Below are 16,786 nucleotides of genomic sequence, written 5' to 3' on the forward strand. Positions count from 1 at the left end.
GGGCGGAGCCGCCCCCGCGCGTCACGGCCCGGGCGGGCGGAGTGCACGGCGGAAGATGGCGGGCGCCGCCGGGCCGAGCTGAGCGGGGCTCCGCGCCGCCACCTCCCTCCGTGTCAGGCTCCGGCTGGGCCCAGGCAGCCTCCGCAGGGGCCGAGTCCGCCCGGCCGTGGGGTGAGTAGCGGCGGGAAGGCGGGAGGCACGAGCCGGCCCGGAAGGGCAGGGGAAGGGCACGGGGCTGTGGGGGAGGCGGCGCTCCCGCTGCCAAACAAAGGGCGCCGCGGGGCCGCTCCCGGCGGGGCCCCGGGGACTGCTGTGCTCGGGCGTTTCGTGGCTGCCGTGGCTCGGGAGCCCGGTGCCTCACGCCCCGCTCCCCTCCGCGCAGGGCCGCGGCTCGGGAGCGGCGGCGCTCCCTGGGCAGCCTGGGGCTCCGGCGGTGCCGAGTGCGGGCGGAGCGGGCCCGCTGTGCGGTGTCGGGGGCACCGCCCGTGGGTGAAGCGGCCCGCGGGCACGGCCGGGGTACCTGTCACCCTGTCCCGGGCATGGAGGAGCCTCTTGTGCCCTGTTTCTCTCTTGTTGACTCGGAAAGGTAGATAAGGGTTCGACCCGTCAGGAAAGTTTTTGGCATCTAATTTCCAAGGTAAAGAATAACAGAGCGGTGGAGGATGGGAGGGACCTCCGCAGGTCATAAGGGTCCAGCCCTTCTGCTCAAGTAGGGGCAGCAGGAGCGGATGTCCCGGACCGTGCCCAGAGGGCTTTGGTGTGTCTCCAAGCACGGAGACCATGCAACTTCTCTGGGCAGCCTGTGCCCGTGCTGGGTCACCCTCACAGTAACAAAGTGTTTCCTGATGTTCGGACAGACTCCTTTGAATGCAGAGAAGGGCAGTGGAGCTGGTGAAGGATCTGGAGCAAGTCCTATGAGGAGCAGCCGAGGGAGTGCTGGGGGTGTTTAGCCTGGAAGAGAAGGAGTCTCGGGGGTGACCTTATCACTCTCTTTAACTACCTGAAAGGAGGTTGTAGCCAAGTGGGGATCAGCCTCTTCTCCCAGGTAACAAGCGATAGGACAACAGAATATAGCCTCAAGCTGTGCCCGAAGACATTTACGTTGGATATTAGGAAGAATTTCTTCTCAGAAACAGTGGTTAGGCATGGCAGTGGACTACCCAGGGACGTGCTGGAATCACTGACCCTGGAGGTGTTTAAGGAAAGACCAGTTAGTGCCATTCAATCTCAGGTTAGAGTCAATGATCTGTCAGATGTTTTTTCCAGCTTGATTGATTCTTTGTTTCAACGTCTGTCAATTGTCTCAGGTCCTGCCACAGGACATCACTGAAAGAGTAGCAAAATGTCTTAAAGGTAGTGGGGCTTTGCCACTTTACATGTATGCTTAAAATTGGTTGGAAAAGTGATTTCCTCTCTCTAACTTTTGGTAGAGGATTAATGGTAGAATAATACAGTAATATGTCTTTTGCTGGAAAAGCGTTCAAATCATTATCTGATTAATCACCTGACACTCCTCCTGCCATCAAATAATAAAGAAATGGACAGAAAAACAAAAGATCTTTTTCTGAGATCAGAACATGTAAGAGAACGCTTTTTGTCTACTGGATAAGCATCCATGCTTTGCTCTGCCACAGTGTTTATTTAAAATAAATTGGTTATTGAGAAATTAGTATCTGCTTGAAATTGTGTGACCACAGCTTATGAAATGGTGCTATATTAGTTTAAAGTTCTACATTACACCATTCTTTTTAAATGGAAACACTCAAAAAGTTAGATTTCTGTCATATAACTTGAGTCTGACTAACAAACCCTTGGGTTTATGACACAGAGAAATGTGTTGGCCATATGAGACTGTATAACATGATATTGCAGTCTTTCTTGTGCTGTTATGTTTTTTCTACAGTTTTTGACAATTGATTTGTGTTGGTTGGTATAATTTCAAGAAACCTCTTAATATTGGCAACTGTTTCTCTTTTCTTTCTTTTATCTGATGTATTTAAAACACGAGACAGTGATTTGTAGGTCTGAGCACCTTGTATTTTGTTTAGGAATTGAATTTTGTCATAGAATTCAGATGTTCTTAGCAATATGTTACTGTTCATTGACCATGTTAAAATTTTGTCTTGAAGGTAGACAGATTTCTCTGATAAAGTATAAGTCCTTTACACTTTATTTTAACTGATTTTTTTAACCAGGGTGAAACATAGGTCTGATAGCTGCTGTCATCTAACAACCAGCCTTGCATTTTAAATATAAATTTGCATATTTCCATATGTCATTTATATGTCATTCCCAGCGTCTTTTGTTTTATTAAAACTTAATGAAAAATCCATCACTACAATATTTGGGAATGGCTGTTGCCTTGAGTGCATATGGTAGAAAAGAAAGACTTGTGTATTTCCAATTTCCCCTCCTTCTTACTGTGAGCAGTTATGATGGTTGCAATAGAGACCTCTTTTTGTGGAGATTTTTTTAGTTATATTTCTTTCAGGTTTCAAAACAAGAATGCCTGTGTATCTAGCTGTAGTTCACTTTTTGTGTCTTTTGATATTTTAGAGTTACACAATTTTGTTCTTTTTGATAAAGTAACAAAAAGTAAGGTAATTTAAAAAAAATTCTTCTCACCTGGATAACAGAAATGTGGTTAAGAGAAGGAGAATAAATGTTTCCAGATAAATAGGGAAAAGCAGACATGCAGCATAAGGTCATTAGTCACACTGGAATTTCAGACACTAGAGAAGAAGTGTGGGTGTAGACTACTTATGGAAACTTAGATTTGTTATTTCTCTCTGAATACCAGAAATTAATATTTTTAGAGACTCATTTCAGCTGTTCTGAAAATTTGTTCTTTAAACAGGATCCTGGTTGACTCAGTCAGTCCCAATAGAAAGAATATTTTAAAATATTTGCCACTTCATGTGATGCCTGACTTGTGATCTCTTCATATTTAGGAAGTATATCCATTTAGGAAGGGATTACAATAAGGTGTTGTAAAGGCTGGGCAATGCTTATGTTAGTAAGATGCTGTGTGATCTAAGTAAAGGTGATATTTCAGCATGCTTTTAATTTCTTTATGCCATCATAAAGCATAAAAATGTGTGAGAATATGAAACTGACTTATGTTAGTTTTTTATAATGGATTTCATGTGTACAATTCATATGTTTCACTTTTTTATAATTCTGATTTGAAAAGATGGCGTTTCCAGTTCTTAAGGGTGCAGTGCTGTGCATTTACACATTTGAGTTGTACGTGCTCAGATTTCAGCAGCATAGTAATTATTTCCTTTTATAGTTAGCTCTACCACAGAAGATCTGCCACTGTGTTGCATGTTGGGAAGGTGGCTTTTGTGTCTGGAAAAGGAAGGAGGCATTAAAAAGTAGGCAACAGTTCTTCCTTTGTATGATGAAAAGTATTAATTTAATATCATTACTATCTTGACTTTCTTTTCTTTTTTTGTTTTCAATAGGTATTCTCAATAATGCTAGAGTTGATGGCCAATTTTGATATTTATTCATAAAAGATCACTGTTTACACAATAAAAAAACATGCAGAAGATCTATGTAAAAATTATGATAGTTGGACAATTTAGTGAGTAATAGTATTTCTTAAATGTTAATAAAAGTTAGATAAGAAGTTCTGAGAATGCATAAAATACCTGCAAATTTGAGTTATCAGGACCTCTGTCTTTAATACTGGTGCTGCTGAGAGAAACTATTTTTTTTGAAATTCACAAATTTTTGCAGTCTTTCTGAACCAGTGATAATGTTTGTCTGCTTCAGCTCAGGATGCAAGAGCCTTACAAAACCAGGTTAATCCCTGTGCAAATATTGCCTTCACCTGAGCATTTGTGCACTTATATGTTTTTATAGTTCTTGGTGTGTTGCTAGTTTTGTAAAATACCAGGATTTGCTGCGTAAGGACATTGTGAGATTTCCAAGCCTGAAAATTTGGATTGTTAATGAAAAGCAGGTTTTTTGCACTGGAAATTAGCTCACTTAGGTGGGAGAGAAAAATAATAGCATTAATACTTATTGGAAAGGGGATTGGTTTCCAAATAGAATCCTGGTTTTAATTAAAATTTTTGTTGTAGGTTGCGAAAATATTTCTGCTCCATCAAAGAAAGTAAATATGTTAGTTGAGCAATTAAGGGCCATTTATGTATAGGATGTTCTTGAATGATACTGGTTTTGCACTGTATTTATGAAATTTGGCAGGGATTAAGTTTTTATCCTTTAATTTGGTCAAGGGTAAGCCTTAGAGTTTTCTTTTTATTCCAGGATTGTTTGAAAACGATATGAATATATTTCAGGAGCTTTTTTCATTAGAGGGACCAGAGTGGGATTACTTCTCTAGCCAGAGACTGTTCCTCAGAGTATTCAGCTTTTATGATTATTTTTTAAAAAAAATCTGAAGCATTGGAAGACATCACACTTTAGGGATCAGCACCCATGTGGACTTTGAGTACAGTGCCTAGTTTTCATAACAAATTAACATATATTTTGTTTAATAAAAAGGTGGTCTGTGGCTGTATTCAGCTGATGTTGAGTTGCTGTCATTGTGAACAGACCCATTCAGACTTATTTCGGTCATGTTCTTTGTTCTTGGTAGGGAAGAAATAAAGCAAAGTTTCCAAAAATCTTAATACCACTGTTTTTTATTCATATTTGTTTCTGGAGTGGTGGGGAGATTTTTGTTTGTTTGGTGGTTGTTGTCTCTAAACTACACTTTCCTAAGCCTTCCAGTGATGTTAATCTTTTGGATGCTCTTAAGAAGCTTGCCTGAAAAAGGGCAAATAAAAGCATGATGATATAAAATGCATAAATACAGTATTTGATTTTGTGATTCTTGTTTTTATAAAATAGACTGCTATTAATTCTGAGAAGGGGATATTATGTGACAGTGAAGCATAGGGGACAAGAAATATTAATATTCTTTGAGATGTTTCTCTGGTACAAATCTTTTATCATTTTATAAAAGTAATATTAACATGGAGTTTATAAACAAATCTCTAGAGGTGTTCATTGGCATCAGAGGTTTCAGCTGTCTCTAAGGATTCAGCTCTGCATGAAGGCAGAAGCTGCACTGTTGCCAGCTGGGATTTCTGAAGCAGGATGCTTATCTACTGAGCAGCAGGGCTTCCTCTGCCTTTTGGAAATATGCCCACAGGGAACATCAAGGGAAGAATCTTACTTTGAGGAAAAAGCTGTGCTGAATAGTTTGTTTTTCACACTAGCTAAGAATTAATTGGTGAAATTTTAATAACAACTGCAGAGTATAAATCATTTGATGAGACATTTTTAGTCATGTTTTGGGGATGTTCTTAATACAGTTTTCAGTTTAGTATTTGGTATGGAAAATAGCATGGGGATTGAAGGTACAGCTACAGGAGAGAAGCTGGGAGATAGCACAGGAAAAGCAGAAAATGCCTGTGGTGGCAGTGGAGCTAGCAGCAAATCACATTTCATGGATTTCTGTTGTCATATGTGAAAAGTAATGGGAGGAATACAGGTGTATGTGAATATCAAATGTCGTTCTAAGTGCCTGAGAATATCTGAGCCACCTGCATAGGGCTGTAAGATGCTGCTGTAGGCTGTAAGGGAGGTGGGCTGTTATGGACTGGCAGCTGGATGCCTGGCAAGATGCTAACTTTCCTGGTATAATTTGTGTCTGAAATGGCAGTAGGAGCCAATGTGTCCACACTGAGTCAGTTAAATTGCTGTTTCTTTTCAAACCTTTCACATTTTGTGTGGTTTAGTGGGTTTTTTTGTTTTTAAGTTTGCAACCTCTTAATTAGCTCTTCCTCCTACTGAAAAAGATGGAGACAAATATATACCACCACTGTTGTGCTGCTCACCCCCTTTGATGGTAATTTAACTGTACAGTAAATGTGACAGACCTTTTGTGTTCTTAGTTTATTTATTTATAGCTTTCTTGTGGCTACTTGGGCAGTGCCTAGGAAAACTGCTGCTGAGCTTAACATGTCAATCTAGTTTGTTTTTTTTTTACTGGTTTTAGGTATGGGTTTTAAACAATGTTTGTAGTTTCTTTTGTCACTAGACATTCATGTGCACCTAAATTTCATTTGTACGTAAGCAGAGCTGCTGTCATCTTAACTGAGGTGTTAACTGGCATTATTTTGAACAAGGCATTTCTGTATGTGAGTCATCTGATGGCTGCAATGCTGTAGGTGAGCTCAGGTAGTATCTAACATGTCCTGACAACAGTGTGTATAACTATACACATTTACTTGGTAAAGGAGAAAGGATGGTGTAACAGACTATGTGAGCAATTTAAAGTGGAGCTGGATTATTTGATTTAAATCTCCAAATCTAAACTAACTTCTCTGTGCTAAGCACAGTGAAGTTCTTGCTGGCTTCCTCTCATCTCTTTTGTTCCACTTCAGTTGGAAGCACAGAAGAATTGTCTGCTTTGATTTGAGAATAAAAGTAAGAATATTTGCCTGGTAAAGCCACTAGTCTTTGGCTTCTCCCTGGGAGAGAATAGCCTAAGCAGGAGGCTTTAGCTAACACTGAACTGGAGATTTTCCTCTGCTGTACAAGGCAAAGCCAGAGAGCATGATCATGTCAGCCACTGGTGAGGAGAAAGGTGTGGAGGGGTGCTATTTATCCCCATGACCTATTCTGCATCCAGTGAAACTTAATTTAGGTGCAGTGATTGATTCAACTTCTGTTGCCATATGTATATAAATTTGGCACAGTACTACTGATGCTCTGAACTTACTGGACACAGTTTTTTAGGAAGCCTGAAATGGTTCTTAGTGGTCTGCCTTAAGAAAGAAAAACCTTTGCTATCTTGCATATTAGAGGTTAAAAACATAATCAGTTGACAGAAGCCGTGTTATATTTGACTAGCAAGTTAACAACATGCCATCACATGCAGGCATGTCTGCATAAATTTGGTGATAACTAATCATGTTTCTCAGAGTTCCATATGGCTGCAGTTTGGATAGAATGATGGTATTTTGGAATGCTGATTAGTCTCAATGCTCTTCTTATACACATAAAGGATAAGGCTTATATTGTAAATAACTAGTAATATAAAGTATGTAACATAAACAGATATTCCTACAATGCTGTATATGCATACATGCATTCCATTCAAAATATATATTTAGATAACACATAACAGAATAATTTCTGTAATTTTCTAAGAACTAGAGAGAGTTAAGACTTTTCATGGAAATGTAGTGCCTTTTAATGCACATCTCCAAAGTGTTTTGTTGAGGAGAAGGGCACGTGTTTATTCCCAGTCAATAACTTTTTAGCATATACAATTCATGATTTCTAATGTCAAATGTCATAGCTGTTACTTAAGCTTTGCTGGTTTTTTTTCTTTCCTGAAATACAGGTAATCTTTGTTATCTGGAAGCATTTGAAATAGTGTGTGAAGATGGCGAGTCTGATGAGTCAGAGTCTGTTGACCTACGTCGAAGAAGGAAATGTTCCTGCTCTGAAAGCGCTTCTTGAGAAATGCAGGGATGTTGATGAGAGAAATGAGGTAAGATTATTTTTGAAAAAGTCAGTTTCACACAGCAGCTTATTAGTTATAGAATGAATAATTAGTGAGATCACACTGGTTATTTAATACACAAATTTCAGTTTTGTTTTTAAATGATTGCTTGCGTTTGCATAACCTGAGCACAGTGTGCTCAGTCTCAGACAGCATCTTTCATAGTATTTACTTTCTAGAGTGTTCTTCTTAGCTGGAAATTGCAGCTCTGTTCTTACATTGTGAATGGAGCTTATATCTGTCTTTCTGTGGCTAAGAATTCTTTCTTAGTTCACAGATCCAACTGCATATGCCCTGTTCATTTTGTGGTGAAACCTGGTATGATGATAACCCTTGCCTCACATCCTGGTTTTCAGTCAAGAGATACTTTGTTATACAATCCAAATATGAGCATGTATTGCAACTTACATGTGCATATGCTCATCTAGATGAAAAAATATGTATCTAAGAGGCAAGTCTAGAGTTTACCAAGAGTACACAAAAGCCTTGATACACAGTAGGGAGTTTATATGAAAATTATTCAGAATCTGTTATTTTGCTCAATTTTTCAAATCTGTATAAGATGGAAAGAATATTTTTTTGCAAAGAAGTCCAATGGCATATATTGCTCAAACTCAAAAAGCATCATGCAAATGTGAAAACAATGTACAGAATTTAGCCTTACTGTAGTTATTAGATCTGGTTTCAATTAAGAAAGTTTTCTTTCATTGTTGACACATTCATTCCATGCTGTGTATGCACATATGCTGAGGTATTTCAGATGGGCGAATTTTTAAGTTTCAGAGCATACACATGAACCTCACCACCTGGCATGTAGCATATCTGAGAAGGGAAATGTCTGTTCCCTCTGCTGGCAATTCCTTTCAACAACATGGTCGAAATCAGATGATCATGTTGATTTTATCAAGTGTCACTACCTTCTTTTCTAAATTTTTCTTCACTTATTGATGGGACTAAATCCTGGGTTTCATTAACTGCCTTTTTTGCAGACCTCATTTCCCTGATACCTATTGTTTTCAGTCTTCTTATCTTGCACTGGAGAGGGTCATTTCTTCAGACAGACTTGTGTGGTTTGCATCAGTTTTAAACCCATATGTATAATGGTAGGAGTTTTGTTTAAATGATAGCTTTTCCTTGGAATTCAGTGGCTTTGAGTGCAGTTCAGTTTCTAGTTTTGGACCTGCCAAGATAGCTTTTCTTCTTGGGTAAAAAGAAAATACCCAAAGGAGAGTGCCTTTTGAGATCTAAAAAGATTGGTGGCAAGCTAAGGTTTGCTGATGCCAGGACCTCCCAGGCAGCAGTGACTTGTCCAATGGTAGGATCACCCACCTTGTTACCAACCCTTATTCCAACCCTTTTCATTTTGACTGTGGTCAGTTCCCAGAAAAGCTGGGATGTCCTAGTCAGTTTGTGTATGGATGGTTTTATAGTATTAACACCGTCAGTTTCAGTTAAGTGGGGCAAGTCTCAGCCTCTGCCTTTTCTCTGCACATCCTTTTGCTTGTATGATCTTTTCTCTCTCATACCAGACAGATGAATTAACAACTAATGATAGATGCTTGCTTTGTGTGATACACTTTGATCCTAACAGCCTCGCTTCCCCTTGATGTGCCTTTCTTTCTCTCGTGGTACTGAAGGAGCTTCTGCATGTTCAGTTCTGAGTCTTCTGTTCTCTCACAGACTGTGAGAGTGCTAACCTGTAAGGGGAAACCACTAATTGATTTCTCTAAAAAGATACAGGTGTGCTCCTTTATAATTTGGTTATTCCAATACTCTAGATTGAGCTATGATGTACAGGTAGACAGTATTTGATGTGTGTGTGAGAAAAATGAGCATTTATTTGTGGAGTGTCTAATCTTTTGGACAACTTTTGAGAATTAATCTGGAGATCATAGACGTAGTAATTATCTTTTGTTTCTGTTGGTGAAATCTTCATGATGGTTGCTAAAACATTATAACATTATACTTACATATGAGAATCTTCTAGCAAAAAGGGAAGGATGTTCTCAGTACCCCTGTAGAAAATTTTACATGTGTCTCAGAAAGCCAAAGCCAGTCTGCAGCTGTATGACACTCTTACAGGAGGGAGTAATTTTACCATCCACAGCCTCTTCTTGCCCAGACATACTTTTATTTGGAATGTGTTATCCTTTTTTGCTATCCACTCGTGGAAGACAATCAGAGTGATAACAATAGTAACTGTTCAGAAAGAGGTGAGAAGAACAATCACGCTAAAGCAGGGGGTTTCGTGTGTTTTGCTAAAGCAGTTTTTGGAAGGGATCCCTGGGGATTATCTGGTCCTGTGCCCTGAGGTAGGTTGGTTGGAGCCAGCTGGAATTGCCTGTGTCTGGCGCAGGGCAGTCCCAGCCTCTCTTCACAAAGATTCAGAGCAGTTCCCTCTGGACATCCCAACCAGACACTGTACCCAGTGCAGTAAGGTTCCTGTCTTCCCAGCCTGTCAGTCCCCTTTGGGCAGCAGCACAAACATCTGGTGCATCAACCACTCCTCCCAACTTTGTCCAGGCTGCGAAGGTGCTGCAGGTGCACTGTGTGCCGTTGCCCCAGTCCTTCATGAAAGGGTTAAACAGAATCCCAGTATTGATTCCCTGCACTAGTGATTGGCCTCCAGCTGGACTTTGTACTGCTGATCCCAATGCTCCGAGCTCAGCACTGCAGCCAGTTTCAGTCCACCTCACTGTCCATTTGTCTAGCTTGTACTTCATTAGTGTCCCTGGTTGTGTGGGAGACAGTGTTGAAATCCTTGCTAGATACGGCATAAGCAGTGTCTCAGCTCTGCATCCACTGACCAGTGATGTCATCAGAGAAGGCTTTCTGAAATCACTTAGTATGTGTATTCCCAGCTTATTAACTTGCATGTCTTAAAGAGCAAAACTGTTAAAAGTTAAGGCTGTTTTCTCCTCCAAAGAGAGTTGTTATTTTCTAATAAGTAGTGTTTAATTTTCTCTTGATTTTTTGAGCATTTTAATTCTTTTTTTTTTATGACCAGACCTGAAACTCAGGTACTTCTTGTTGATACAAAATTTACTTTGGAATCTAAAAGCAATGGTGTCCTTTTGAATGTATACAGTGTACGGTTATAACAACATAAGCTTACATGAGAGCACAATTTTTCATTGTGAAAAATTACCTTATAGATTAATAACATAAGGAACAGCTGATGGGCCAGAAAGCATTTTTGAAAGAATCCATGCATTTCTTTGATTTTGTGTTAGTCAAGAGCAGAAGGAGTCACCCAGTATCTTTATTTAATCATAGTGTTAATAGTTTCAATTATAAAGATTAGTGATTCTGCATTGATTTTTATTCTTTCCAGGGAAATTGCTGGTATATAGCTCCTAACATGTAGCTTTTGCGTTATTTAAAGACTAGATAATTTGAGTTCTCTGTGCGGTGGACAGAAAAAAACAGAAGCAAGGTCAGGAAAAATTATCTTGATTTTTTTAAACTTGTAATTAATAAATTTACTGTAAAATTTAGCAAATTTTACTTTTCAGCATCCAGGGCAATTGTATCTCAGAAATTTGCTGACACAAAAGTAGGCTGATGGAAGTGTGACAGATTCTAACTGACTTTTAAAATACTTCTGAAGGCAAATAAACCAGCTTTTCTATTTTTCATCTTCCCTGAGATGAGACTGTCTGCCAAGAACCCATGTTGCAGAGGATAGGAGGGATGTCTGTATTTCCCATGCTATGAAATAAAAGTGGGGTATATAACCTGAATGGCTTGAGCAACTGTTCCTCTGAATCAGTGTGCATTGTGGTTCCTACGGTAGATATATTTCTTTATTAATTTTTAGCAATATGATTGAGTTGCTCCAAGTTATAAAGATGTAACATGTATTGGAGATGTCTTCAGTGAGCAAATAATTCACAAAGGTAGACATTTATAATGTAACTTTTTTTATTTTAGTGGCCCTTTTTAATGTCTGAATTTTTTTTGGTTTTTATCTCTTAATCTCTTAGAGACAAGGTTTAATACCCATATTCTCCATTTTTATTGCAAGTATGCTGTGTGGTTTCAGCACCAGTCCTTCTTACTGCTTCTCAGTTGCAATTAAAAATGGAAACAATGTTGCTCTCTAGTTTCTGGGTTTTTATTGAGTGATGTGTGTGTCATTTTCATCACTTCCCAGTGCATGTATTTTCCTGTCACTTTGATTTCAGAATGGCCAGACTCCACTTATGTTGGCTGCTGAGCAAGGCAATTTAGAAATTGTCCAGGAGCTTCTCAAGAAAGGAGCTAATTGCAACTTGGAAGATGCAGTAAGTATTAGTTCTTTATGTGATGGCACCTAACAAAGGAGGAACAAGAAATTTCAAGGGGCCCACAAAGAAAGGGAATTTAAGTTAGTGTTGAGCTCAGGGAGGAAAAGAGCAGGTGGAAAATTATGACATATAAGATAAATTTTGTACAAAATTGATTAACTTTTGTGTTTCTCTGAGCCCTCGTGAAGAGTAGGGGTATTCCTCAGATATTTAAAACATCTTGATCTCTGCTGAATTTGCTGGTGTTTCTGCTGGGAAATTAGAATAGAGAAATACAGCATCAAACGTGTGGTCCAAGTGATTTTTGCTCATCTCAGTGTTGTTGAGGTATGCCAGTGGGTTGAATTTTTGTTTATTTGGGGGTTTTTATTTGGTTTTGGTGTTTTTTTCAGTAAATACTTAGGGAGAATTTAGGTTAAAGGATTATTTCAGATGAATGCCAGAACAGTGGCAGAGAGGGGTTTCAAATTTATGAATTGTCTTCATTGCCTCAGTAACAGAGGTTGACTCCAGATGAAAGATGCCCAAAAGGTGCAAATAGAACAGAAATATTGTTAGAAAGTTTTGGAAGTTTTGTATATTCCAGTGAAGAGTGGTAAACAGGAAAAGGATTTTAGTTGGTTTTTTTCACTTCTGCATTTAGTTTAGATGTAGCAGTATGGACATCCAGGAGAGGTCTTCTGTGCAATCTGTCATCTAAAAAATACAGAACATCCAAAACCTACCAACCAACCAAGTCTCTGTTGTTTTGAGACATTTTATTAAAATTGCTATAACTGCCACAATTACTGTACTTCTAGGAAAGACAGCTACCTTATAAACTATTGCTATATTTTATAAGCATGTAGCATATAAAAAGTCAATCCACACCTGGATGAGCTTTGAGCAGTGGGGTGGAAATAGGCATTATGCAAGGGCAAATGTATTTTCCTGGAGTGATCAGAAAGCTGTAGTCCAGATTACCCTGCAGATCAGTCCCTTGAGTGATGTCACATATTATATGTGGAGACCCACTGCCACTGTTTTCTGTGGTCTTGGTTAGCATCTCATTCCCTCTCAGCAGTTTTTGATGTCTTGACCTCGTTTTCTAATTCTTTGTAGGTGCTGCTTCCTCTATATATTTAATTAAGATAACCTGCAGTGGACTGGGGAGTGGAAAGGGCTAGATATTGAGTAGGAGAGCATATAATTGGAGGGGAGATTTGGAGTAGTTGTTTGGTAATAATTGGCACACTGTGAATTTATTAGTTTGTTTTTTTGAAAGGACAGCTATTTTAAGGGCTTCTGTATTTCCTGTTGTGGATTAAAAGTTTGAAAAACAATGTTACTTTTATGGAAATGCTGAATATTACTTTATAACTTTTTTTTTTTTTTTTCCTAGGATAACTGGACTGCTCTTATTTCAGCAGCTAAAGAGGGACATGCAGCTATTGTAGCAGAGCTACTCAATTATAATGTCAGTTTGGAGCATCGGGATTTGGTATGTGTTGTCTTAGTGTAAAAATAAAATAGAAAAACAGTTTTGTGAGTTGGAGATTTTCAATTCCATAAAACTAAGGAATGATCTTTCAGTTTTACATAATATACCCAGTGCTGCTGAAATGAAAAAGAATGTGTAGTTAAATATTGCTTTTTATACCTGTAAAATGATTACTTTAGTGTTAAAAACGGCAGCTGATTTACTGGGGCTGCTTTCCCCTCCTAAATTTGCTCTGGAAAAAAGCTGAACGGTAGAACAGTTTGATTTTTAGGTGTGTTTTGTGTGGGTGAGAGTTTTTTTGTGGGAGGAGGGTTCATTTGTGGGTTTTTTTTTTTTTGTTTTTTTTTTTTTGGTGTTGGAGGTTTTTTTGGATGGTAGTGCCTTTTTTTTTTTTTTTTTTTTTTTTTTTTTTTAAGTATTCTGGTAAAATAAGCATTATGTTTCCCAGAAGATACTTATCTGTATTTACTTTTACTCTGGGCAGTTGTGATTATTCATACAGCAGTCCATGCTTTCAGTCTCCTAACACTTGCTTTCATTGATCTTGCCAAATTTTTATACGGGAAAGTGGATGCTACAGTCCAGCCCATCTAGAGTTACAAAAGCTGCTGACATGAATCTAAGGTTAGATGCCCTGAAGAGCTATAAACTGTCTCCATTGACAGAAGATAGAATTAGGTACCTGCAAGGACTAATTTTGTTCTGCTTAAGTTAAAATGTGGAAAACCACTAGGGTTGAGTTCAAGTTCCACTCTGTCTGAAAGCTGGGGCATCTTCACTAACCAAGATTTTTTGTTTAACATTAAGCACATTCACATGGCCAAGTGCTTGATTTCTAGACCTATGCCAGTCAGAAGGATCTTTCACATCTCCAAAAGTGTGTTATAAAGAAATAAATAAAAATTGTGCTTACAGTTATTGGAGGCATACTGTTATTTTAAAATGAAATTTGTTTACCTGATCTGTCAAATGCCTTAGGCAGTGAAGCCTCATTGTCTCCTAGCTTACAAATTTAAATGCAACACACCAGTAATTTTAAATTAATTGCTCTTATTACTCCCTGCTACAGAAATCAAAAGTAAGCTTTCCATGTTAATTGATTTGGAGTCTAGACTTTGTTTTAAGATAGCAGTGTGTTTCTTGTTTTGTTGGTTTTTTTGTTTTTTTTTAAATACAGTAGTTGGATTTGTATTCATTTGAAATCTGAATTCAATGTTCAGCAACATTAAGGACATTATGTTTTCCCAAATTTTGCATATAACGGGAAATCTACTTTCATGCAGGAGCTTATGATTTATTCTAAATAAATATGGTTACATCATTGTGTGGTCAATTGTTACTACATTTTGAATTTGCAGAATATCTTAGGACAAGTACAAAATGAAATAAACGTCAGTTATATTTCTAAGTATTTTTCAGTGTTTACATTTCTTTGAATTGTGTTTGCTAGGGAGGATGGACTGCCCTGATGTGGGCATCATACAAAGGCCGTACTGAAGTGGCTAAACTGCTGCTTGAGAAAGGAGCAAATCCAAACATCACAGGCATGGTAAGTTTTAGTCATAAACATCTGCTCCTCCCAAATGTTTGAAGTCCTGAATTGTACACTCATTATCTTGATTAAACATTTTGCATTTTTTGCCATATGACATTAATTACTGTACTTTATAAAGGGCTTGCTTTAATAATCTGTGTGATTGCCTTTGGCTTTTTTAATAATTTTGAATTTTTTAAAATTGAAGCAAATGGGTGTATAGCTCATACTAAGATTCAAATTATCAGGAGAGGAAATAATAGAAAAGATAAGTAGTGTATCTAATGTTACTTGTATAACAACTGTCATTTTTCTGCATCTGTAGAAGTTAATGAAGTAACTAATGTGTACAATTTAGAAACCATAATTTGCTTTAATTGTTTCATAATAGTTCATGTAACATATACCATTCATGTTGAAGAATAAAAAAACCATAAGATTTTGAGATTTAGTTCATTTGTAAGCATTTTCTAATAAGTGTAGGCACTGAATGATTTGCTTATACTGTCAGTTCTCTGCTGTTTGAGGCAATGACCTATGAAGGAAGAATCCCAGTGGCCAGAACAACCTTTGTGGTGGTTGATTTTCTTTGGTTTGCATATGCAGTCTCTGTGTGCATGGCACAACTTCTCTGCATTCCTGGTTACTCAGGGTTATTGCATAGCTGTCTGTTGCTTCCTTTCTACCTTACAAATGTTACTATTAAGACAAGGTTGTGAAGTTACAAACCTTGTTTAAAGAGTTATAAATCAAAACTGATTCAAAACAATGCACATCTTCCTGGATATCATCTACCTAATGTACTAGATAACAGTTATTGATAATGTGGTTGGATTTATATCTGTATATTAATTCTTCTATGGGTTTAACTTCTCTTGAGACTTGTTTTGCTGATGTAAAATAATTAAAATACATAAGACTAAAATTATTTATTTGTTTTTTTTTTTAATTCTAAGCAATACAGTGTTTATCCAATTATTTGGGCAGCAGGACGTGGCCACTCAGATATAGTCCATCTCTTACTGCAGCATGGAGCTAAAGTGAACTGCTCTGACAAAGTAAGTTATACCTATATAACATTTAATTTCTGTAATATTTGATAAATTTCTTGTGAAAGGAAATCTAAGAATTCTTGATTAGAAAAACACTTGCTGTTCTATTTTACCCATAAGATTAGAATTAGCATGCTAGAGTTATGTTAATGTAAGTTTTTATGCTTGAAAGAAGTTTTTCCATAGTATGCTCTAGATGGTTGTGAAAATATTTCTATTTTCTGAGCTATTGGAAACCTTGCTATCCTAGGTTGTATAGAAAAATAATTCTTACATCTGTCTACAAAAGAAAAGTTGAAGCAGTTTTTCAAATGCTTGTGTTAATTCACAAGACTGAATTATATATTTGTAAAAATGAAAGCAATGAAGTGTAGGATAAATACTAGATTATATGGGATACTAAGTACAGAAAGCAATATGATAAAATGTTGTGAATGTTTTTTCAGTATGGAACCACTCCACTGGTTTGGGCAGCAAGGAAAGGTCATTTGGAGTGTGTGAAATACCTGCTGCAGATGGGAGCTGATGTTGATCAGGAAGGAGCTGTAAGTAACTGCATTTTCCAGTGATAAGTACTTCTGTGTGTCCTGTTTGGGTTTTTTATAAAACAAATACCAAGAAATACATGAAACAAGATGAAATGCTGGAGTGTTTTGCTTTCCAGCTGTTTGCAGACTGCATGTGAGAGTTCCTGAATTTTCTTTGTGCCTTTTAATAAAACTATGATGTAACTAAGGAGTTATATTGACAGTGAACACATCAATATGTTATGTGTAAATTTTAATGGACATAAATTAATTCCTTGTCAAAACAAAAGAAAAATCCATTAAAAGTTAAGTGGAAGATGAGGAAAACTTTTGGTATTCTTATGATTTTTTTCTGAAGTTCTTCAAAAATCCT

At 37.8% G+C, this 16,786-nt stretch overlaps 1 protein-coding gene across 3 annotated transcripts in view; it reads left to right on the forward strand.

Annotated features, from left to right (window-relative positions):
- KIDINS220 (kinase D interacting substrate 220) overlaps positions 1 to 16,786 on the forward strand; it is a 74,834-nt gene continuing 58,048 nt past the window's right edge. Inside the window, exons 1-9 of one of the 3 annotated variants that reach the window (XM_056486869.1) lie at positions 16 to 171; positions 858 to 1,045; positions 3,293 to 3,377; positions 7,370 to 7,519; positions 11,719 to 11,817; positions 13,202 to 13,300; positions 14,751 to 14,849; positions 15,791 to 15,892; positions 16,333 to 16,431. In XM_056486869.1, the coding sequence (XP_056342844.1) occupies positions 7,412 to 7,519; positions 11,719 to 11,817; positions 13,202 to 13,300; positions 14,751 to 14,849; positions 15,791 to 15,892; positions 16,333 to 16,431 (606 nt within the window). In that variant the 5' untranslated portion in view covers positions 16 to 171; positions 858 to 1,045; positions 3,293 to 3,377; positions 7,370 to 7,411. Of the gene's footprint in view, positions 172 to 857; positions 1,046 to 3,292; positions 3,378 to 7,369; positions 7,520 to 11,718; positions 11,818 to 13,201; positions 13,301 to 14,750; positions 14,850 to 15,790; positions 15,893 to 16,332; positions 16,432 to 16,786 lie in introns of all 3 variants that reach the window. The other 2 variants (XM_056486872.1, XM_056486870.1) reach the window with 2 other exon arrangements.

The sequence above is a fragment of the Oenanthe melanoleuca genome, chromosome 3 (assembly GCF_029582105.1).
Source record: "Oenanthe melanoleuca isolate GR-GAL-2019-014 chromosome 3, OMel1.0, whole genome shotgun sequence".
Taxonomy (NCBI): Eukaryota; Metazoa; Chordata; class Aves; order Passeriformes; family Muscicapidae; genus Oenanthe; species Oenanthe melanoleuca.